Here is an 18,039-nt window from a genome sequence, read left to right as displayed (position 1 = left end):
CATTCATCTACAGTGTACCAACAAATAACGAATCCTTTCTCCTCCTGCGTTTGCTCATCTGCTCAGTACTGTGTATTCTAAATCTGTCTGGAAATGCCAGTTGGTTCTTGCTTCTCTTTTACCTCCTTGCCATGCAGTCTGTATTTTTGGTTTTGTGGCGGGCTCCAAGCCTAGTAGGGTATGTTTTAGGATTACAGTTTTTTAAAAATCTGGAGTCTTTGACACACTTATCAGGAATTGGTTATTGGCATATTGTTGTTGTTTTTTTTTTCAAATAAAAGAAGGCTACACCTTTATTTAACTAGTGTAAAAAACAGGGATTATTGTTATTTTTATTGAATTAAAGATTCTTCAAATTCTATAGTGCTTTGCAAATTTCGGAAGTTTCATACATATTTCTTTTTTGAAATTATTTTTTATTTTTGTACTGGCTCTTCCTTGAGGCACTCGGACTTTTCTAGTTGCATTGCCTGGATTTCTCTTGTTGTGGCATGCAGGCCTATTTGCTCCAAGGCATGTGGGATCTTATAGTTCCCTGACCAGGGATCAAACTCAAGTCCCCTGTCTTGAAAGGAAGATTCTTAACCACTAGGCCACTCAACCCAGGAAGTCCCTTATATATATGATTTCATATAATTCCATAATAACCTTTTGGCCCCCCTTCCCCATATCATTTCTCCCCTTTTCCTCTTTACACTGGTAACCACTAGTTTCTTCTCTGTTGGATATGTGTATTTTAATTGGAGTGTTTTGAAAAGTTGTCTAAGCCCAAGGGACTGAAGCTAAACTAGAGTACGATGATAAATAGAAGGAGTGATGATTAAAATAGCATTCGTGAAGAACTACCTTGTATCATCACTGTTTCACCTGCTCTTATCTGTAGTAACAATTGCGAAAACAATCCTATGGTTGTGATCTTATGTATTATTTTTATTGTATTATAAAAATTATTTTTAGTTTATTATTTAATTATATTATTATTATTATCATCTCCATTTACTAATGAAGAAATGGAGACACAGGTTAAACTGCTTTCCCCCTCCCCCGCACCCTGATCAGGATCTGGTAGAGCGGGCTTGCTCAGATGCTTCAGCCTAAATTAGGTTTTGTTTATACAGGCTAGAGTTGCTGCCCTGGCTGGTGGTGGCAGTTTTAATGAGGATTCTGTAAATTCTTCACCTTCACCACTGTCTTATTTATAACTTGGCTTCTCCATGTAGGTGGGGTCTTAGCCTATAGGACTAGCTGTTGTGATGGATGACGGGGTGGGGTTCCCTGGTGACTCAGATGGCAAAGAATCTGCCTGCGGTGCCGGAGACCCGAGTTTGATCCCTGGGTCAGGAAGATGCCCTGGAGAAGGGAATGGCAACCCACTCCAGCATTCTTGTTGGGAGAATTTCATGGACAGAGGACCCTGGTGGGCCACAGTCCATGGGGTCACAAAGAGTCAGACACGACTGAGCAACTAACGTGACACACTAACATTGTGATGGGTGGCGGGCGATGTGTTTCTGTGGTCCAGGCCCCTGAAGGCTGAGTACACACACTCTCCTGCATTGTAGGTTCCAAGGAAGACAGCATCTGGGTTGGTTCTGTCTTGCTTTTTTTTCCCCTTTCCCCTCCATCTCCTCTGAGCTTGCCTCCTTCTGGTCCTGTCGTCAGCACATTCTAGCCTCAGCATTCTCTGGATTCGCCGGCTTGAACGGCAGTCCCTGCTTTTGCCTTAGCAACAGAAGGCTTTTTTAAATCAGAGAGGATAGTAGACAGTGCCAGAGTCGGCCAGATTTATATAACGTAACTGGTAACGGGTCTCTGTGCTTTGCAGAAGCTTTTTGCTTGGCACCTTTCTCTTGGTACATTCTTTTTCTCCCTTCAAATCTCTAGAATTCCAAGCAGCCAGTGTCTTAGGATTACAAATTTAATGTGATGTGGAAAATAAAATGGTCAGAACTTCTGGAAGTATCTCTACTCTGCCTGGCTTTTTGCCATATGAGCATCTGTTCGTATATTTTATTTTTCTAAAGATGTTTTTGATGTGGACCATTTTTAAAGTCTTTATTGAATTTGTTACAATATTGCTTCTGTTTTACATTTGGGTTTTTTGACCGAGAGGCATGTGGAATCTTGGCCCCCCCCGACCAGAGATTGAACCTGTAACCCCTGCATTGGAAGGTGATGTCTTAACCACTGGACCACCAGGGAAGTCCCTGTTAGTATGTTTCATCCTCACCATGTTTTTAGAGTTACCATCTCAGGAATAACTTGTTTCCCTTAGTTATCATATCCAAGGAAGCTGAGATTCCTTTTGACATATTAGTTTTAGGCAGTATTAACAATTTTTCTATAGTAAGCTCACAAGCAGTCTTCCTGCTGATCCATTATGAATAGACAAAAGTTTATCATTGCCTTGAGTTTGCTCATTTTCTATGAAAAGTGATTGAGATTTGATAGGGAGCAAGAATGACAAACACATTTACTAATAAACTGCACAGGCTCTTTGCCTCATTTGTTAGAAGGATGAGGTCATGGGATAAGAATTGTTAAAGACAAGTAAGCGTCAGGACCTTCCTGGCAGTCCAGTGGTTAAGACTTCCAAAGCAGGGGGGTGTGGGTTCAATCCCTGGTCGAGGAGCTAAGGTCTCACATACCTGGCAGCCAAAAAACCAAAACAGAAAAGAGAAGTAGTATTGTCACAAATTCAGTGAAGACTAAAAATGGCCCACATCAAAAAAAAAAAAAAAATCTTAAAAAGGAAAACAAACAAAAATAAGCGTCAACATCCTGACATACATTAGCACATCCGGTGTCTCTTGGGCCCATCCCTGTGTCCTAGGGTAAGAGTGATATAACAGGACAGGTGTGATGCAAGTCATCAAGGTGAGCGTGGAGACCTTCCCTCCTTGAAAAGTGCTTTGTGTCCTGGGTTTTCCCTTTTAATCAGCTCGCAAGTATTTGTCGTGCTTCTGTATCCTGTGCAGTTTGGGATGGTACACTGATTTTTGTCCATCTATCATTGTTGTTGTTGAAATAAGTGTCCTCTAAGTAAATGAAAATTTTCGAATAGCTAAACTTGAAATCAGGATGGGACATAGGTGACTTCTGGAGAATTAATCTTGTTATACTGCTTATCATTCTAATCACCAAGTTACTCTAATCTTTTTATGAAATGAGAGCTACATTTTCTTGTCATCTTAAGCACCACACAGAGCATAATTCTTATAAGCCAGTTACGGTTCTGTGAAAACGGAATGATATCCTCAGGGGCTTTAGAGGTGAAACTCTAATGGGTGCCAGCCTGTTTGAGATATGGTGGCTACATGGTGGAGGCATCTTGGCTTTCTGTCACTTGCTTTTATACCTGCGTTCATCCCCAGCAACCTCCTCCACTCCCACCCTTTACTTTGCTGCTTCTAATTAATTATGGTCTACAAATCCACTCATTCATTTAGCCAACACACCCTGGTCAGGTATACCATGCATTGAGTACTGTCCTCGAGGGCTTGGAGAACATGAGCATATAACATAGATTCTATTCTTATCCTCATGGAGCCTGTGGTCCAGAGGGGAAGACACACTACACAGATAAATGTATAACTACAGAATGATGGTTGTCATATAGAAAACAAAGGAATAGGGAATAGATAAACAACAAAGCCTTACTATATAGCATAGGGAACTATATTCAGTGTCCTGCAATAAACCATACTGGAAAAGAATATGGAAAAGAATGTGCATATATGTATAACTGAGTCACTTTGCTGGACAGCAGAAATTAACACAACGTTGTATTGATAAATCAACTATACTTCCGTGAAATAAATTTTAAAAACAAAACATTTATTAACCTAAGGAAAGGGCGTAAGGGGTGAATGGGAGACGTGTTTTAAGTGGGGAAGGGGACAGCAGGGTTGGGATTTTGGAGGAAGTCCTAACTCTGGTAAAGATTTTGCATCCACCCTAAGTCATGTGAGGGGCCACTGAGAGTTTTAAACAAGGGTTGGAAGGATCAGATTTGGCATGTGAGTTGGAATGAGTGCTCAAGAAAGGAAGCCATGAACTCCATCCTCTGCTAGACTCTCCAAGGAGGTATGAGTGTTCCAGTGAGGGAGCTCCTGGTCCCTGCATTTTTGACATTTCTTTTGATTGCTCAGTATAGGGATTGGCAGGCTTTTTGTTTTTTTCCTTTGAAGAGGCAGATAAGTTTGCAGCCATATGGTCTCTTGCAGTTATCCATCTCTGCCGTTATAGCATGAAAACAGCCATGGACAATACCTAAATGAATGCCTGTTGTTGTTGTTTAATTACTAAGTCGTGTCCAACTCTTTTGCGACCCCATGGACTGTAGCCCACCAGGCTCCTCTGTCCATGAGATTTCCCAGGCAAGAATACTGGAGTGGGTTTCCATTTCCTTCTCCAGAGGATCTTCCTGACCCAGGAATTGAACCCCATGCAGGGATCTCCTGCAAGGCAGGTGGATTCTTTACCACTATACCACCAGGGAAGCCCAAATAAATGCCTAGGTTCCCATAAGTCTTATTTACAGGAACAGGTGGCATGTGGGATGTAGTTTGCTGACCCTTGGCTCAGAGGATGCTTTGTTTATCATTTCCATGGTCTTCATCATTGAGGTGGTTGAGCAAGGGAGGAAATGCAATCTACGTGGTTGTCCCTGGCCTCGAGCTGCTTACAGTCATTATGGGAAGATAAGTATATACACTTTGGAAGTCATCAACTAACATTACAAGGCAATATGTAATTAGGCACCAACATGATGAACAAAAGAAACAGGAAATGTGATGAGTTTGCTCACTGGCTTGGAATGAGTGTCTAGGAATGGTTGTAAAGGCTTCGTGGAGAAGGTGGAACTTTGACAATCACAGACACCTTGAAGTTGAATACACCTTAAATTGAATACAACCTCGTCCAACCTGCTAATTTTACAAGCATGTGAACCCAGGCGGAATTGATCTTAAGGCAGAATCTGGACAAGATTCTCTACATCTTGGCCCAGGTAGTCTTTCTCTTTCAGGTCTGGTCCTCCCACAGTCTGAAAATACCTATCTAGTAAATTCATAGTAGTAAAGAAGAGAAGGACCAAGAGGTTCCAAATTATGGGTTATATGGTGGCTTCTTTGGTCCTTGAAGAAAGGGGTTCTTAAAAGGCTGAGAATAGCATGATTGTACCTATTATTTGCGATGAGAAGGAAAGAAAAGAGAAACTAGTGTGGAGTGGGAAGGGAAGGAGGTGAATATGGATTATAGAAAGATGCATGGGTACCTGACATGTGGACAAGGAAGCAATCTACCTGTCCTCAGTAAGAAGAATCTCTAAATTCTTTACATGTGCACGTTCAAAGGCATATCCGTGCTGTTAGAGTACTTGACTGCTATAAAGAAGGAAGTAGTCTGTGTGCTCTGATGTGGAAAGATTTCAGTGATGCAGTATTAGAAGATGAACAAAAGCAAGTCATAGAATAGTGGGTATATATAGCCTTTCCCCTTTATATATGTAAACCAAACCCAAACCTGAGGTAGCCAACTTGGCCAAGTGAAAGCATGTATGTGTATTTTATGTGTAAATGCCCAGAAAATGGTCTGGAAAGATGCACACCATAATCAAGAGAGTGTTTCTCTGGGGGTGGGTGGCTTTGAGCAGAGACTTAAACATTTCACTCTATTCCATAATTATTAGAGTGGTTACAAGGAATAGTTAGGGAATGTGGGTTTGACATGTACACACTGCCATATTTAAAATTGATAGCCATTAAGGACCTACTGTACAGGGAACTCTGCTCAGTGTTATGTAACAACCTAAATGGGAAAATAATTTGAAAAAGAATAGATAACATATATAAGTATAACCGAATCACTTTGCTGTACACCTGGAACTAACTCAACATTGTTAATCAAATATGTGCCAATATAAAATAAAAAGTTAAAAAAGAATTTTTATTTTTGTTATAAATAATGATTTTAAAAGAGAAATATTAAAGCAATAAGGGAACTTCCCTGGTGGTCCAGTGATTAAGCTTCACGCTCCCAGTTCAACGTTAGGGTTCTCCTGGTTGGGGAACTAAGATCCCACAGGCTACATGACACAGCCAAAAAAAAAAAAACAGTAGAAAGTGCCAGGTTGTGTGAGGGTTGGAGGGAAGGATCTGACAGTTGAACTGGGTTGTCTCCAAAGTGGGTCTCGGAATCTCAGGTGATTAGAGCCCAAGGGGGCCCATCTTGTTTCAGGAAGTCCAAAACTTAGTTGGGGATCAGAATCATTGGGAAAGCTTAAAAACCAAATCAGACGAAAACAGATTCTTGGCCTCATTGCAGATCCACCTGATCTCAGGTGATGGGCTGGGGATGTGGATTTTCAAAAAGCTTCTCAAGGTAATGTTGATGTTGCAGTTGAGGCCCCAGGCTTGCTTTGAAGCAATTTGATTTAATTCCCCTGCCTCTGTATCAAGGAGAGATGGAAGAATCTCGATCAAAGAGAACCAGCCTCAGGTTTTCTGGCTCCTGTTCTCCTCAGCTTTTTTCATTGACTGTGTCTCTTGATTTAGATGTCTTCCCTAGCATCAGCTTTTAGGCATCATCTCAGCTTGTTTTTACATTTTATAGGGAATTTTCTTAAATGTTGTTTTTGAACTTTAACTGCCCTCCTTCCCATGCTTTGTTCTTAGGCGCTTAGGTGGCTGCAGGTCCATGCTCCATTGAGCCTGGCCTCAACAGATAGGAGCATCTGAAAGTATTAACTCTGTTGTTTAAAGCTCATTCAGAACACCAAGGGCCTGCCTCTGGTTTACAAAATAAAAAGAAAAGGTCATTTAGCTTTGTAAAGACAAAACCTTTGGAAAAAAAAAATCACACTTTGTCTATTGGTTAACGCCAACTGGGTCACCTGTAGTAGCAGCTTGAATATTTGTCATCCTGCCATCTCAGCTGATTTGTCCAGGTGTCAAGAAATGGCTACCGATTAGTTGGGTTGCAGCAGGAAGACACTATTCGGCAAGTTACTTTCCTTTTGCATTAAGATTTTAATGTGTAGCATTTTTAATATGAGTCCCAAAGTGCTTTCATGTTCATCTTCTCCATTGATTTTATAATCAGTTTGCAGCTTCACTTTACAGATGGAAAAAAAGAAAGCTGAGGCAAAAGTCAGGCAACAAAACCAAAACTTTGCAGCCAGGAGATCAGATCCCCTGTGGAATTGTAGTCTGGTTTTTTTTCTCTCTCTCTTATGACATAGCTGTTAAAAGGGCACAGTACTGGGGACTTCCCTGGTGGTTCAGTGGTTAAGAATCCACCTTCCAGTGCAGGAGACTTGGGTTCAATCCTTGGTTGAGAACTAGATCCCACATGCCACCAAGCAACTAAGCCCCTGTGTGCCACAACTAGAGAGAATGAATGAATGTTAAAAAAAGTGGCAAAGTACTGGTCAGACTTTTAATGGGAATGATGATGGTCGGGTAGGGATTATTCCATCCTTTCTCCTCCTCTTCCTGTGTAACATCTTCTTAGCTTTTGTTCCTCCTTTCCCCCTTTTTTTTTTCTTTCAGCTTGGATTCCTCAGTACCACCAGGGCTCAACCAGAGCAGAAGGCACCAAGTCTCATTGGCAAATACCACCACGTTGACCGCATCACCGGCCAGGTGCTCACCTGTGATAAGTGTCCAGCAGGAACCTACGTGTCCGAGCACTGTACCAACATAAGCCTGCGTGTCTGCAGCAGCTGCCCCACGGGGACCTTTACCAGACACGAGAATGGCATCGAGAAATGCCACGAGTGTAGTCAGCGGTGCCCCTGGCCGATGATCGAGAAATTACCTTGTACTGCCTTGACTGACCGAGAATGCACTTGCCCACCTGGCATGTTCCAGTCGAATGGTACCTGTGCCCCCCACACGGTGTGCCCCGTGGGGTGGGGGGTGCGGAAGAAGGGGACAGAAATGGAGGACGTGCGGTGTAAGCAGTGTGCTCGGGGGACCTTCTCCGACGTGCCTTCCAGTGTGATGAGATGCAGAGCGTACACAGACTGTCTGAGTCAGAACATGGTGGTGATCAAGCTGGGGACCAAGGAGGCAGACAATGTCTGCGGCCCGCTCCCGTCCTCCTCCAGCACCGCCCCACCCTCCCCTGGCACAACCAGCCTTTCACGCCCTGAGCACACGGAACCCCACGATGTCCCTTCCTCCACTCTCATTCCCAAAGGTAACTTAACCTCGTGAATCGTGTATGTGAGGAAGGCTCCGAGCCCTGTGGGGCGGTACCAAGAACGGGCGGGGAGCCACGATGCTTTCTCCATCTTGTCTATTCCAAAGTCACCCCTTGAAGATGGGGCTTGCCTTTTGTGGCTGTTTAAAGTCTAGCTTCCATGGACCTATTAGAAACATTGAGACTCAGAAGTGTTAGCTATTAGGGAGGAATAAATATCTGAGAAGTAGGTGACATCAAGCTAGAAAATTAGAACCAGGAGAAACAAGGTCAGCATGTAGCCTTAGGGAAATCACTGAACTTCTGCAGGCCCTGGTCACAAACTTGTCAAGCATATGACACCGTAAATGAGTGATTTGGCTCCTTTAAGGTCCCTTCAGATTAAAAGTTTTCTAACACCCAGCCAGTCCTGGGGAGACATAGCTGGAAGGTCAGGAGAAGGGGAGAAAAATACCACGACATCTGGAAAGGAAAGGTGAATGTTGGATCCGAGGGGAGTCTGAGAAAAGGAAGATCAGGCAGGAGTGTCAGGAAACAAGCAGATGGTGTGTCATGTTGAAGGTAACTGGCGTTCACGTCTGGAAAAGAGTTTTTTATTTTTTTCCCATAGGACTTTATGTCCTTCATCAAGTATATCCCAGTTTTCCTCAGAATTCTTTGAATCTCAGGCAAGAATAACATTTAGCTTTTATTTTCACATTCCTTTTGATTGAGTTTAATTTTCATGAGATGATGGCCGAAAACTGTCCAGCGAGCTCTCACATGTGGTTATGTTTGACCTTCTGATGAGACCCCATAAGGAAGGCCTTCTCACAACCGCCACTAGAAATGAAGAAGCAGCCTCAGAGAGCTCCTGTGATCTCTCCAGGTTTCCTCAGGGGTCAGGTCCTGTCTCTCGGGACTTGAAATCCCTGGCTTTCACTCCTTAATGGAAAATTGCTTGTGGAAGCTTCTCTGAAAACAGTCCACTAAGCTGCCTGCCCAAATCTTGCTGCTGTATTACTAGCACATACTAAGCAAGTCCTGCTTTATTTTGTTCACTGAGAATCCCACCAAACCTTTCTCTGGTCTAACTTAGACTGGAGTTTGAACTCTTTCCTTTATCTTAGTCATGTTTTCATTTTACCACTGTATCTTGAAATAGCTAGTTGGTGGGAGAGGAAGAATAAAGAAATTAAAAGACAGCGGAATTCAATTGGAGCTAGTTTTCTAATAATCAAAACAAGTAAGAGTTGACGTGGTACGCGTGGCACAGGGGAAGCTACTGTGAAGCTCAGGCTTGGTCCCTGAGGATGCCCTTGCTTTTGGCAGGAGAGAGTGAGTTTAGCTGTTAAGCTGAGTTTTAACCTCTCACATAAAGGCATTGTCAAGGTCTTTGTGAAAATGTACAGTATCATTTATTCTAAAGCTCCATAGGTCATCTCTTCTTGGATTATCTGACCTGGTTTGGAGATGACTAGGAAGAGGATGGAATGTGTAGATACCCCCCATATAGAAAAGCTCTTCCCCCCTCCTTACTCTTTTTTTTCTAGGCATCAACTCAACAGAATCCAACTCTTCTGCCTCTGTTAGACCAAAGGTGCCAAGTGGCACCCAGGAAGGGACAGCCCCTGACAACACAAGCTCAGCGAGTGGGGAGGAGGGCGTGAACAAGACCTTCCCCAAGCTCCAGGTAGCGAACCACCAGCAAGGGCCCCACCACAGACACATCCTGAAGCTGCTGCCGTCCATGGAGGCCACTGGGGGTGAGAAGTCAAGCACGCCCATCAAAGGCCTCAAGAGGGGCCACCCCAGGCAGAACCCACACAAGCATTTTGACATCAACGAGCACCTTCCGTGGATGATTGTGCTTTTCCTGCTGCTGGTGCTGGTGGTGATAGTGGTGTGCAGTATCCGGAAAAGCTCGAGGACTCTCAAGAAGGGGCCCCGGCAGGATCCCAGCGCCATTGTGGAAAAGGCAGGGCTCAAGAAATCCATGGCCCCCACCCAGAACCGGGAGAAGTGGATCTACTACTGCAATGGCCATGGTGAGCCTGCCAAACTCGTTCCAAAAAGCGATTCCACAGTTTTTGGAATCTCTTTTTATACCAAGTGCTGTTTGATCTGTTTGTGATAGGAGAAATCAGGTGGATAGCATGTGATGTGGTAATGTTCAGAGAGAATAACTCATCTCTCCTGGTTCCCCTGGGCATTTAAAGGACAGTTATTTCCGAATGAGACGTGACAGTGACCTTCAGGGTCTTTGTTCAACTTTGTCGTTTAACAGGTGAAGGGATCAAGTTCAGAGAGGTTTGGCTGCCTTGACCCAGGGGAGTCAGTCTTTTGTTTCAGCGAAGGTGGGACTGAATCCGTATCTCCTGATGGAGGCTGCTGAGAAAATAGAGGGAGGAAAAAGGCAACTTGTCTGAAGTGCACTTTTTCAAATTTGAACCTTGCCTTTAGGTTCCTATCACTTTACCCACATGTATTTCCCCCCCCTTATATTTTTAGGATCTCATTTCTATTGGGAAGATAGGAAGGTTTTTTGGGTTTTAAACACCCAAAGCTTAGTATCTTGATCACCTGAGGCTGGCCCCATATCTCTTACCTAGTTATCAGTGTGTAGGAGTACGGGCTGGAGTATTTCAGCTTTTTCTCTTTGGAGGGCAAATCATAGCTAATGAAACTTGTCCTGGTAGCTAAGTGTGATCTGAAGGCTGCAGTTTTCAGACTGTGGCAGTAAAACTTCCATTTCTTTAATATTAAATAAGATTTCAGCCCAAGTTTTGATAATCCCATTCAGGATCTTTCTCCTTAAAGATAAAGGCATAAAGCTTAACTTCCTGTAAAGTGGTTTGACCTTTTGTATTGAGTCTTGAACTTGCTTATACTCTTTGGCCCAGCAGTTCTATTTCTGTGAATTTATCATAAAGATATAAATCAGAAATACTAAAAAAAATTTAAGCACAGGATTTTGAACTTTTAATTCAACATCATGTATAATAAATAAAAACCAAAAGTAATCGGAGGGTTGGTTTTAGGGAATTGACTAAGTAAATTGTGGCATATCCATATTATGACTATGAATATTATGTTGAGGTTGAGGATTATGAGATTTTTTTCTTTTTTAACCCATGACATGGGAAAATGTTTATACTAGATTAAAGAATAGAAAAAGCCACCATACTACGCACCTTATATAATATAATCTTAGCTGTCTTAAAACTTGGGAATAAATTCCGAAAAGAAATATGCCAAAGTGACAATGAAGTTTCTTTCAGTTTGGTGGTGTTTATGTGGATTTATCCCTTATTGGTTTTGTTTTTTACCCAAATTTTCTTTAATAAGCACATGCTAGGCTTATAATCAGAAATGTGGAGGAAGTTTAACAAAACAACTCATTTTATTTCCCTTTGCTAATTTGTGTGAATGTCAAACCAAGTGAAAGACGGGTGAACTTCCTACTTGGGATGAGCCTGCACAGATTTGAATGAAACAACCTTTTGCTGGCAGCTGAAGAAGGAAGACTCCAATTCTCCCTTTTTAAAAAAAATCATTTTTATATGGATATAATTGCAAAAACACAAGAATTGCAAAATCAGTACAAAGAATATATTCATGTCCCCACTTGACCTATTGCTAACATTTTGCCCTTCTGCATTATCATTTGCTCTTTTTCTATAAAAATATATATGTTTTATGTTATAAAATGTGCCAGGTAATTTAGTTATATATAAAATGTCATGTAACATAATATGCAATATATAGGTAATTTCCCTGATGGCTCAGATGGTAAAGAATCTGCCTGCAATGTGGGAGACCTGTGTTCATTCCCTGGGTGAGGAAGATCCGCTGGAGAAGGGCTTGGCTACCCAATATTCTTGCCTGGAGAACTCTATGGACAGAGAAGCCTGGAGGGCTAGACATAAAATAGTTTTTCTGAACCATTTCATGAACATTTATGGCAGATACTTCAGTATTTATTTCCTAACAAAAGGATATAGTCTTAAAGAATAGCAGTTTTCAACTTCAATAAGTTTAACATGGATACAATATTTTAATTTACCATGCATATTCCTCAGTTGTCAGCTGACCCAGTAAAAGGCCTGTGATAGACAGTGTACTTTTTCCTGTGATATAGGGTCTTGCCTAAGATCTGGTATTTCATTAAATTGTCCTTTAAGTGGCCAGGCAGAACCTTTGTTCTAATATATAGTTAGCAGAAAACAATGTGTCCATTCTGTTCAATTAAAGAAGCGACTCCATTCTTTCAGTAGCTGTGTTTATGGATTAGGTTATGGACAGCTGTATTTCTAAAAGTCTCTTGTGGTGTAGTTTTCAGAATTCTCAAGAATACAGGAAATTATAGAAGTAAATCTAGTCCAGCAACACAAAGCAACTTAATACAACGATCTTAGGCGTTTTTATGGCCGCCGTAACCTTGTAAACTACCATGTCTGTGTCCTTGAAACAATCCTATTTTGTAGAAAGAATGGAAAAGCCAAATCAAACAATACCTGACCCTACCTTCTGAGGAAGCAGAGCTTCAGCATTCTGTTTTTCCAGCTAAATCACAGTCATCTCATTCAGATGTTACTATCTCTTTCAGCAGTTTAACCTTTTTCCCTAGGATTTTGCCTTGGGAGGTTTATATTTAAGATTTTTTTTTTTTAAAGGAAGATCTGTTCTTTCCAAATTGCTGTCCTCAAAGGTACACTCAGGTAAAATCCCATAACAAAGAGAGGTTCTGTTTCAGAAAAACCATTCCAGGTGCTCAGAGAGGCCTCTGGAAACAATACCTTGTTGATCTGATTGCAGTGAGTTCTGGGCAGCAGATAATCCTGTATAGTAAGATCATTTTCTGGTCCTTATCCATTTCACACTGAATTGTTCAGGAGGATAAGGGTGAGGATAAAATCACCTAGTCCTGGGTGTTCTGTATAAGAGGTCATTACCCCTTGCTCACCTTAAGCAGACGGTGCTGTATTCCTGAATGCCCTGTAGACCCCAGCACTCTGAAGCCAGACCAGTGGTTCCTACCTTTCTCATCAAGACCATCTCTTTTGTGGGGAGAATCCTCTCACCCCTTATGGATTTATGGTTCTAAAGTTGAATTCCACAAAACTGCTACCCTACTTTCATGGAATCCTAGTGCTGGAAACACAAGATGAGGTCTTACGTGGCCAGGAGGAAGGGAGACTGAGAATGCTGTGGCATTTTGTGTGTTTTATATGTTTCCTTCACTTCTAAAGTCATAGCAATTTTTTGCTTGGCCAGTTGGCACTGTACTCCTTTGGGCTTGGTCCAGTGTAGGAGAATTTGTCTTTGTTCAAATTTTTATTCATTTATGTAATTTTGTTTGTGCTGGATCTTCCTTCGTTTCTGCACCAGGGCTTTCTCTAGTTGTGGCGAGCAGGGGTACTCTCTAGCTGTGATGCACAGGCTTCTTCCTGCAGTGGCTTCTCTTGTTGAGGAGCGCAGGCTCTATGGCACTCGGGCGTCAGTAGTTGCGGCTCTCAGACTCTCGAGCACAGGCTCAATAGTTGTGGTGCAGGGCTTAGTTCCCCTGTGGCATGTGAGATCTTCCCAAACCAGGCCTCAAACTCGGGATCGAACTGGTCTTTATTGGGCTTATGAAGGAAGACCATTTCCCGGTTTCACAGCTCTGCAGAACTTCACCCTCTTTCCAGGAGAAGCAGTAAGAAACAATCAAATTGTAGGAAGGGAACCGTGATTGTGTTTCTCTTATAAATATTTCTCCGAAGTTGCAGGGGTTAGTTGGGGACAAATGCAGTAACTGGAAGCTGTGCCCTGGATGTATCTGAACAACATTAATATACTCTTCAATCAGATTTCAAGAATGACATAACATTTCATCTGAATTATTAAAGCCACCATAAGCAGTGTTCAGAAATGAAGAACAAATGAAGTGCATTAGGAATTCAATAATGAGTACTTTTCCACTTTACATGTTTCTCTGAAGTGGGACTAGGGGGTGTTTGCTACTACCCACACAGGCAAGATCTTGAGGTGATTTGGGGTGCAAATCACCCAAATAAACTGTGACTTTCTAATATGATTTTCTAACCTTATAAGAAAGGTTTCTGCCACCATTAAGTTTTCATTGTCTACTTTTCTTTAACAATGACTGGTACCGTCCTTGGGCTTACGTGGTGGCTCGTCAGTAAAGCATCCACCTGTCAAATGCTGGAGACACAAGAGACTCTGGTTTGATCCCTGGGTCGAGAAGATCCCCTGGAGAAAGAAATGGCAACCCACTCTAGTATTCTTGCCCAGGAAATCCCATGGACAGAGGAGTCTGGCGGGCTATCATCCTTACTGAATGCCATATCCTGTTCTAAACATTTTTATAAGTTTAACTTAATTTTCTTAACCCTATGAGGTGAGCTACTGCCATCACCATTTTCACTTCAGTTCAGTCACTCAGTCATGTCCAACTCTTCGCGACCCCATGAACTAACTGCACCACGCCAGGCCTCCCTGTCCATCACCAACTCCTGGAGTTCACCCAGATTCATGTCCATCGAGTCGGTGATGCCATCCAGCCATCTCAGCCTCTGTCGTCCCCTTCTCCTCCTGCCCCCAATCCCTCCCAGCATCAGAGTCTTTTCCAATGAGTCAGCTCTTCGCATGAGGTGGCCAAAGTACTGGAGTTTCAGCTTTAGCATCATTCCTTCCAAAGAAATCCCAGGGCTGATCTTCAGAATGGACTGGTTGAATCTCCATGCAGTCCAAGGGACTCTCAAGAGTCTTCTCCAACACCACAGTTCAAAAGCATCAATTCTTCGGCACTCAGCCTTCTTCACAGTCCAACTCTCACATCCATACATGACCACTGGAAAAACCATAGCCTTGACTAGATGGACCTTTGTTGGCAAAGTAATGTCTCTGCTTTTGAATATGCTGTCGAGGTTGATCATAACTTTCCTTTCAAGGAGTAAGCGTCTTTTAATTTCATGGCTGCAGTCACCATCTGCAGTGATTTTGGAGCCCAGAAAAATAAAGTCTGACACTGTTTCCACTGTTTCCCCATCTATTTCCCATGAAGTGATGGGACCGGATGCCATGATCTTCGTTTTCTGAATGTTGAGCTTTAAGCCAACTTTTTCACTCTCCTCTTTCACTTTCATCAAGAGGCTCTTTAGTTCCTCTTCACTTTCTGCCATAAGGGTGGTGTCATCTGCATATCTGAGGTTATTGATATTTATCCTGGCAATCTTGATTCCAGCTTGTGCTTCTTCCAGCCCAGTGTTTCCCATGATGTACTCTGCATATAAATTAAATAAGCAGGGTGACAATATACAGCCTTGACGTACTCCTTTTCCTATTTGGAACCAGTCTGTTGTTTCATGTCCAGTTCTAACTGGTGGGAAAACCGAGGTTCGGAGAGTCACTTGCCCAGGGTCACACAGCTATAAAGAAATAGTGCCAGGTTTTAATCTCAGGCACTGATCTGACTGTGGACACTGCTCTCTGATTCTCAGAGTCTGGATTTATAAAAAAATCTGGATTTTAATTTTTCCAGTGTTAGAAATTTCTAGGTTTCTGTGGTTGACTTTTTTTTTTTACCATGCCCAATCAAGAAAAATTTACTTCCCTTCGCAAAACCCAACTTGTTCTGAAATAAAACAACCATAAAATTGTCATCAGTAATGAGTTTGCCTCCACGGAAGCCACTCCGATTTCCTCCTTTTCCCTTTTTCTTGGATCGCTTGCAGTAGAAGCATTCTCAAACCAGGTACCCAAGGGCTGCAGGCTCTGAGGGCCGTTTGGAAACAGAAAAGCTGTTTCAAAGAAGTCCGAGGTGATGGAGTTGTGCTCATAGGAGCTCACATCTGTTGAACTTGGTAGTGCTTTTCTCAGCCCTGGATGGCAGCAGCAGTAGCAGCAGCTGCAACCAAGAAACCTTCCTTGCTTTGCCAGAAGCCTCCTGGACTCCAGATTCCAGACAGTCATCCTGTCTGTCAGCCCAAATTTCCTATGGGAAGTAGACTTGAAGTGTAAACACCGGGGAGCCGGGCTGAAGGGAGCAGATTCTTCCATTGACGAGGCTGCCCAGTCCTTGCTGTGTCCTTAGGGCTGCAGTCATCTCACGGGGAATAGGCAGGAGCAGGCGGGCTGCTTTCCAGTCCCCAACTCTCCACCCTCTGTCTTTGCCACCTCTGCTTCCAGTAATGCTATTTCCAGCAGACGGCACCTTTCGGTGGATTCTAGGATGTTTGAGAATTATAAAGCACACACAGCCATTGTAGGAGAAAAGCCTCTTACCCTGACAACTTCAAAAGCATTACCTCGTGCAGAGTGGAGGGAGGTGTGGCCTTTGCTCTTGGAAGGCTGCTGTCCTTCCCAGGCCCACCCTATGGTGACTTCTTCCTCTAGACTTTAGAGGACAGGTATTTATGTTTTATGGAGGAGGAAACGGCAACCCACTCCTGTTACTCTTGCTGGGAAAATCCCATGGACAGAGGAGCCTGGCTAGCTACAGTCCCTGGGGTTCCAAAGAGTCAGACACGACTGAGCTACTGAGCATATTTGTTTTTGATGTATATTTTAGTCTCTCATTTATCTAACTAACAGTTTTTGAATTTAAGCTATTTGGGATACTGGAAAAACACATCAGCATTTTCACCACGTAGGGCTAAAATACAAGCAGGGAAAAAAAGTTCCTTACCAGTGAGTGTCCTTGAATCAACCTGGTCAGGTTTATGTAAGCAGATTTTGCAGAGGAGGAAGAGTTGCTAGAATTCTGTTGATTGCTCTTCATGAGTAATTAGTTATTACCCTTGTAATGTGTGTACAGAATTTGATGTGTTGGGTTGCTAATATGTCAAATTGTAAAAAGTAGGTGGGTTCAAGTTTACAAATTAAAAAAATTCTTACTATATTTTGTCAAATTAAAGATGCCACTGATTGTGGATGCACTGTTATTTTATAAGGAAAATAAGGAAAAAAACAAAAAACTGCAACTGAGCTATGGAAAGGCATTGATTAAAAACATATCACTTATATGTAGAATCTAAAAAAATGATACAAATGAACTTATTTACAAAACAGGCTCACAGATATGGAGAATAAATGTGGTTACCAAAGGGAGAAGGGGTGAGTGAGGGATAAATTAGGAGTTTGAGATTAACAGATACACACTACTATCTATATATAGGGCTTCCCTGTGGCTCAGCTGGGAAAGAATCCACCTGCAATGTGGGTGACCTGGGTTTGATCCCTGAGTTGGGAAGATCCCCTGGAAAAGGGAAAAGCTACCCACTGCAGTTTTCTGTCCTGGAGAATTCCATGGACTATAGAGTTCATGGAGTCGCAAAGAGTCAGAAACAACTGAGTGACTTTCACTATATATAAAATAGATAAATGATAAGGTCCTACCAAATAGCACGAGGAACTATATTCAATATCTTGTAATAGCCTATACTGGAAAAGAATCTGAAAAAGAGTATCTGTCTTATCTGTCAGCCTGTCTGTGTATCTGAATCACTTTTCTGTATGCCTGAAATATTATAAATCAGCTGTACTGCAATTTTTAAAAAGTGCTTTCAGATATCTTAGAATGTCTAAAATATGGTGGCAATCTTTTAGCCCCAGTCCTGCCTCTTCTCCATGAAGTCTGACAGCCTGATTGTAACTGCGTTGTTCAGTTCTGAGTTTTCCGCTATGGCCTGTTGGCTCCCTGGGTTCCTTTCTTCCTTCCTTTGGGTCTCCTCCCACAGCTCTGGCTGTTCCTTCTTCAACTCCTTGGCTAGGTCCTCCTCTTGGACCCCACCTCTGAATAACGGAGAGCAGGCTCCATTTGCACACATTCCCTCCCTGGGTGACCCA

At 42.5% G+C, this 18,039-nt stretch overlaps 1 protein-coding gene across 1 annotated transcript in view; it reads left to right on the top strand.

The window, feature by feature from the left end:
- The window catches only part of TNFRSF21 (TNF receptor superfamily member 21), a 63,837-nt gene that overhangs the window by 10,210 nt on the left and 35,588 nt on the right, over window positions 1-18,039 (top strand). Inside the window, exons 2-3 of the mRNA NM_001076911.1 lie at window positions 7,554-8,205; window positions 9,741-10,235. Of these exons, the coding sequence (NP_001070379.1) occupies window positions 7,554-8,205; window positions 9,741-10,235 (1,147 nt within the window). The remainder of the gene's footprint in view (window positions 1-7,553; window positions 8,206-9,740; window positions 10,236-18,039) is intronic.

The sequence above is a fragment of the Bos taurus genome, chromosome 23 (assembly GCF_002263795.3).
Source record: "Bos taurus isolate L1 Dominette 01449 registration number 42190680 breed Hereford chromosome 23, ARS-UCD2.0, whole genome shotgun sequence".
Taxonomy (NCBI): Eukaryota; Metazoa; Chordata; class Mammalia; order Artiodactyla; family Bovidae; genus Bos; species Bos taurus.
This window is presented reverse-complemented; position numbering and strand designations above follow the sequence as displayed.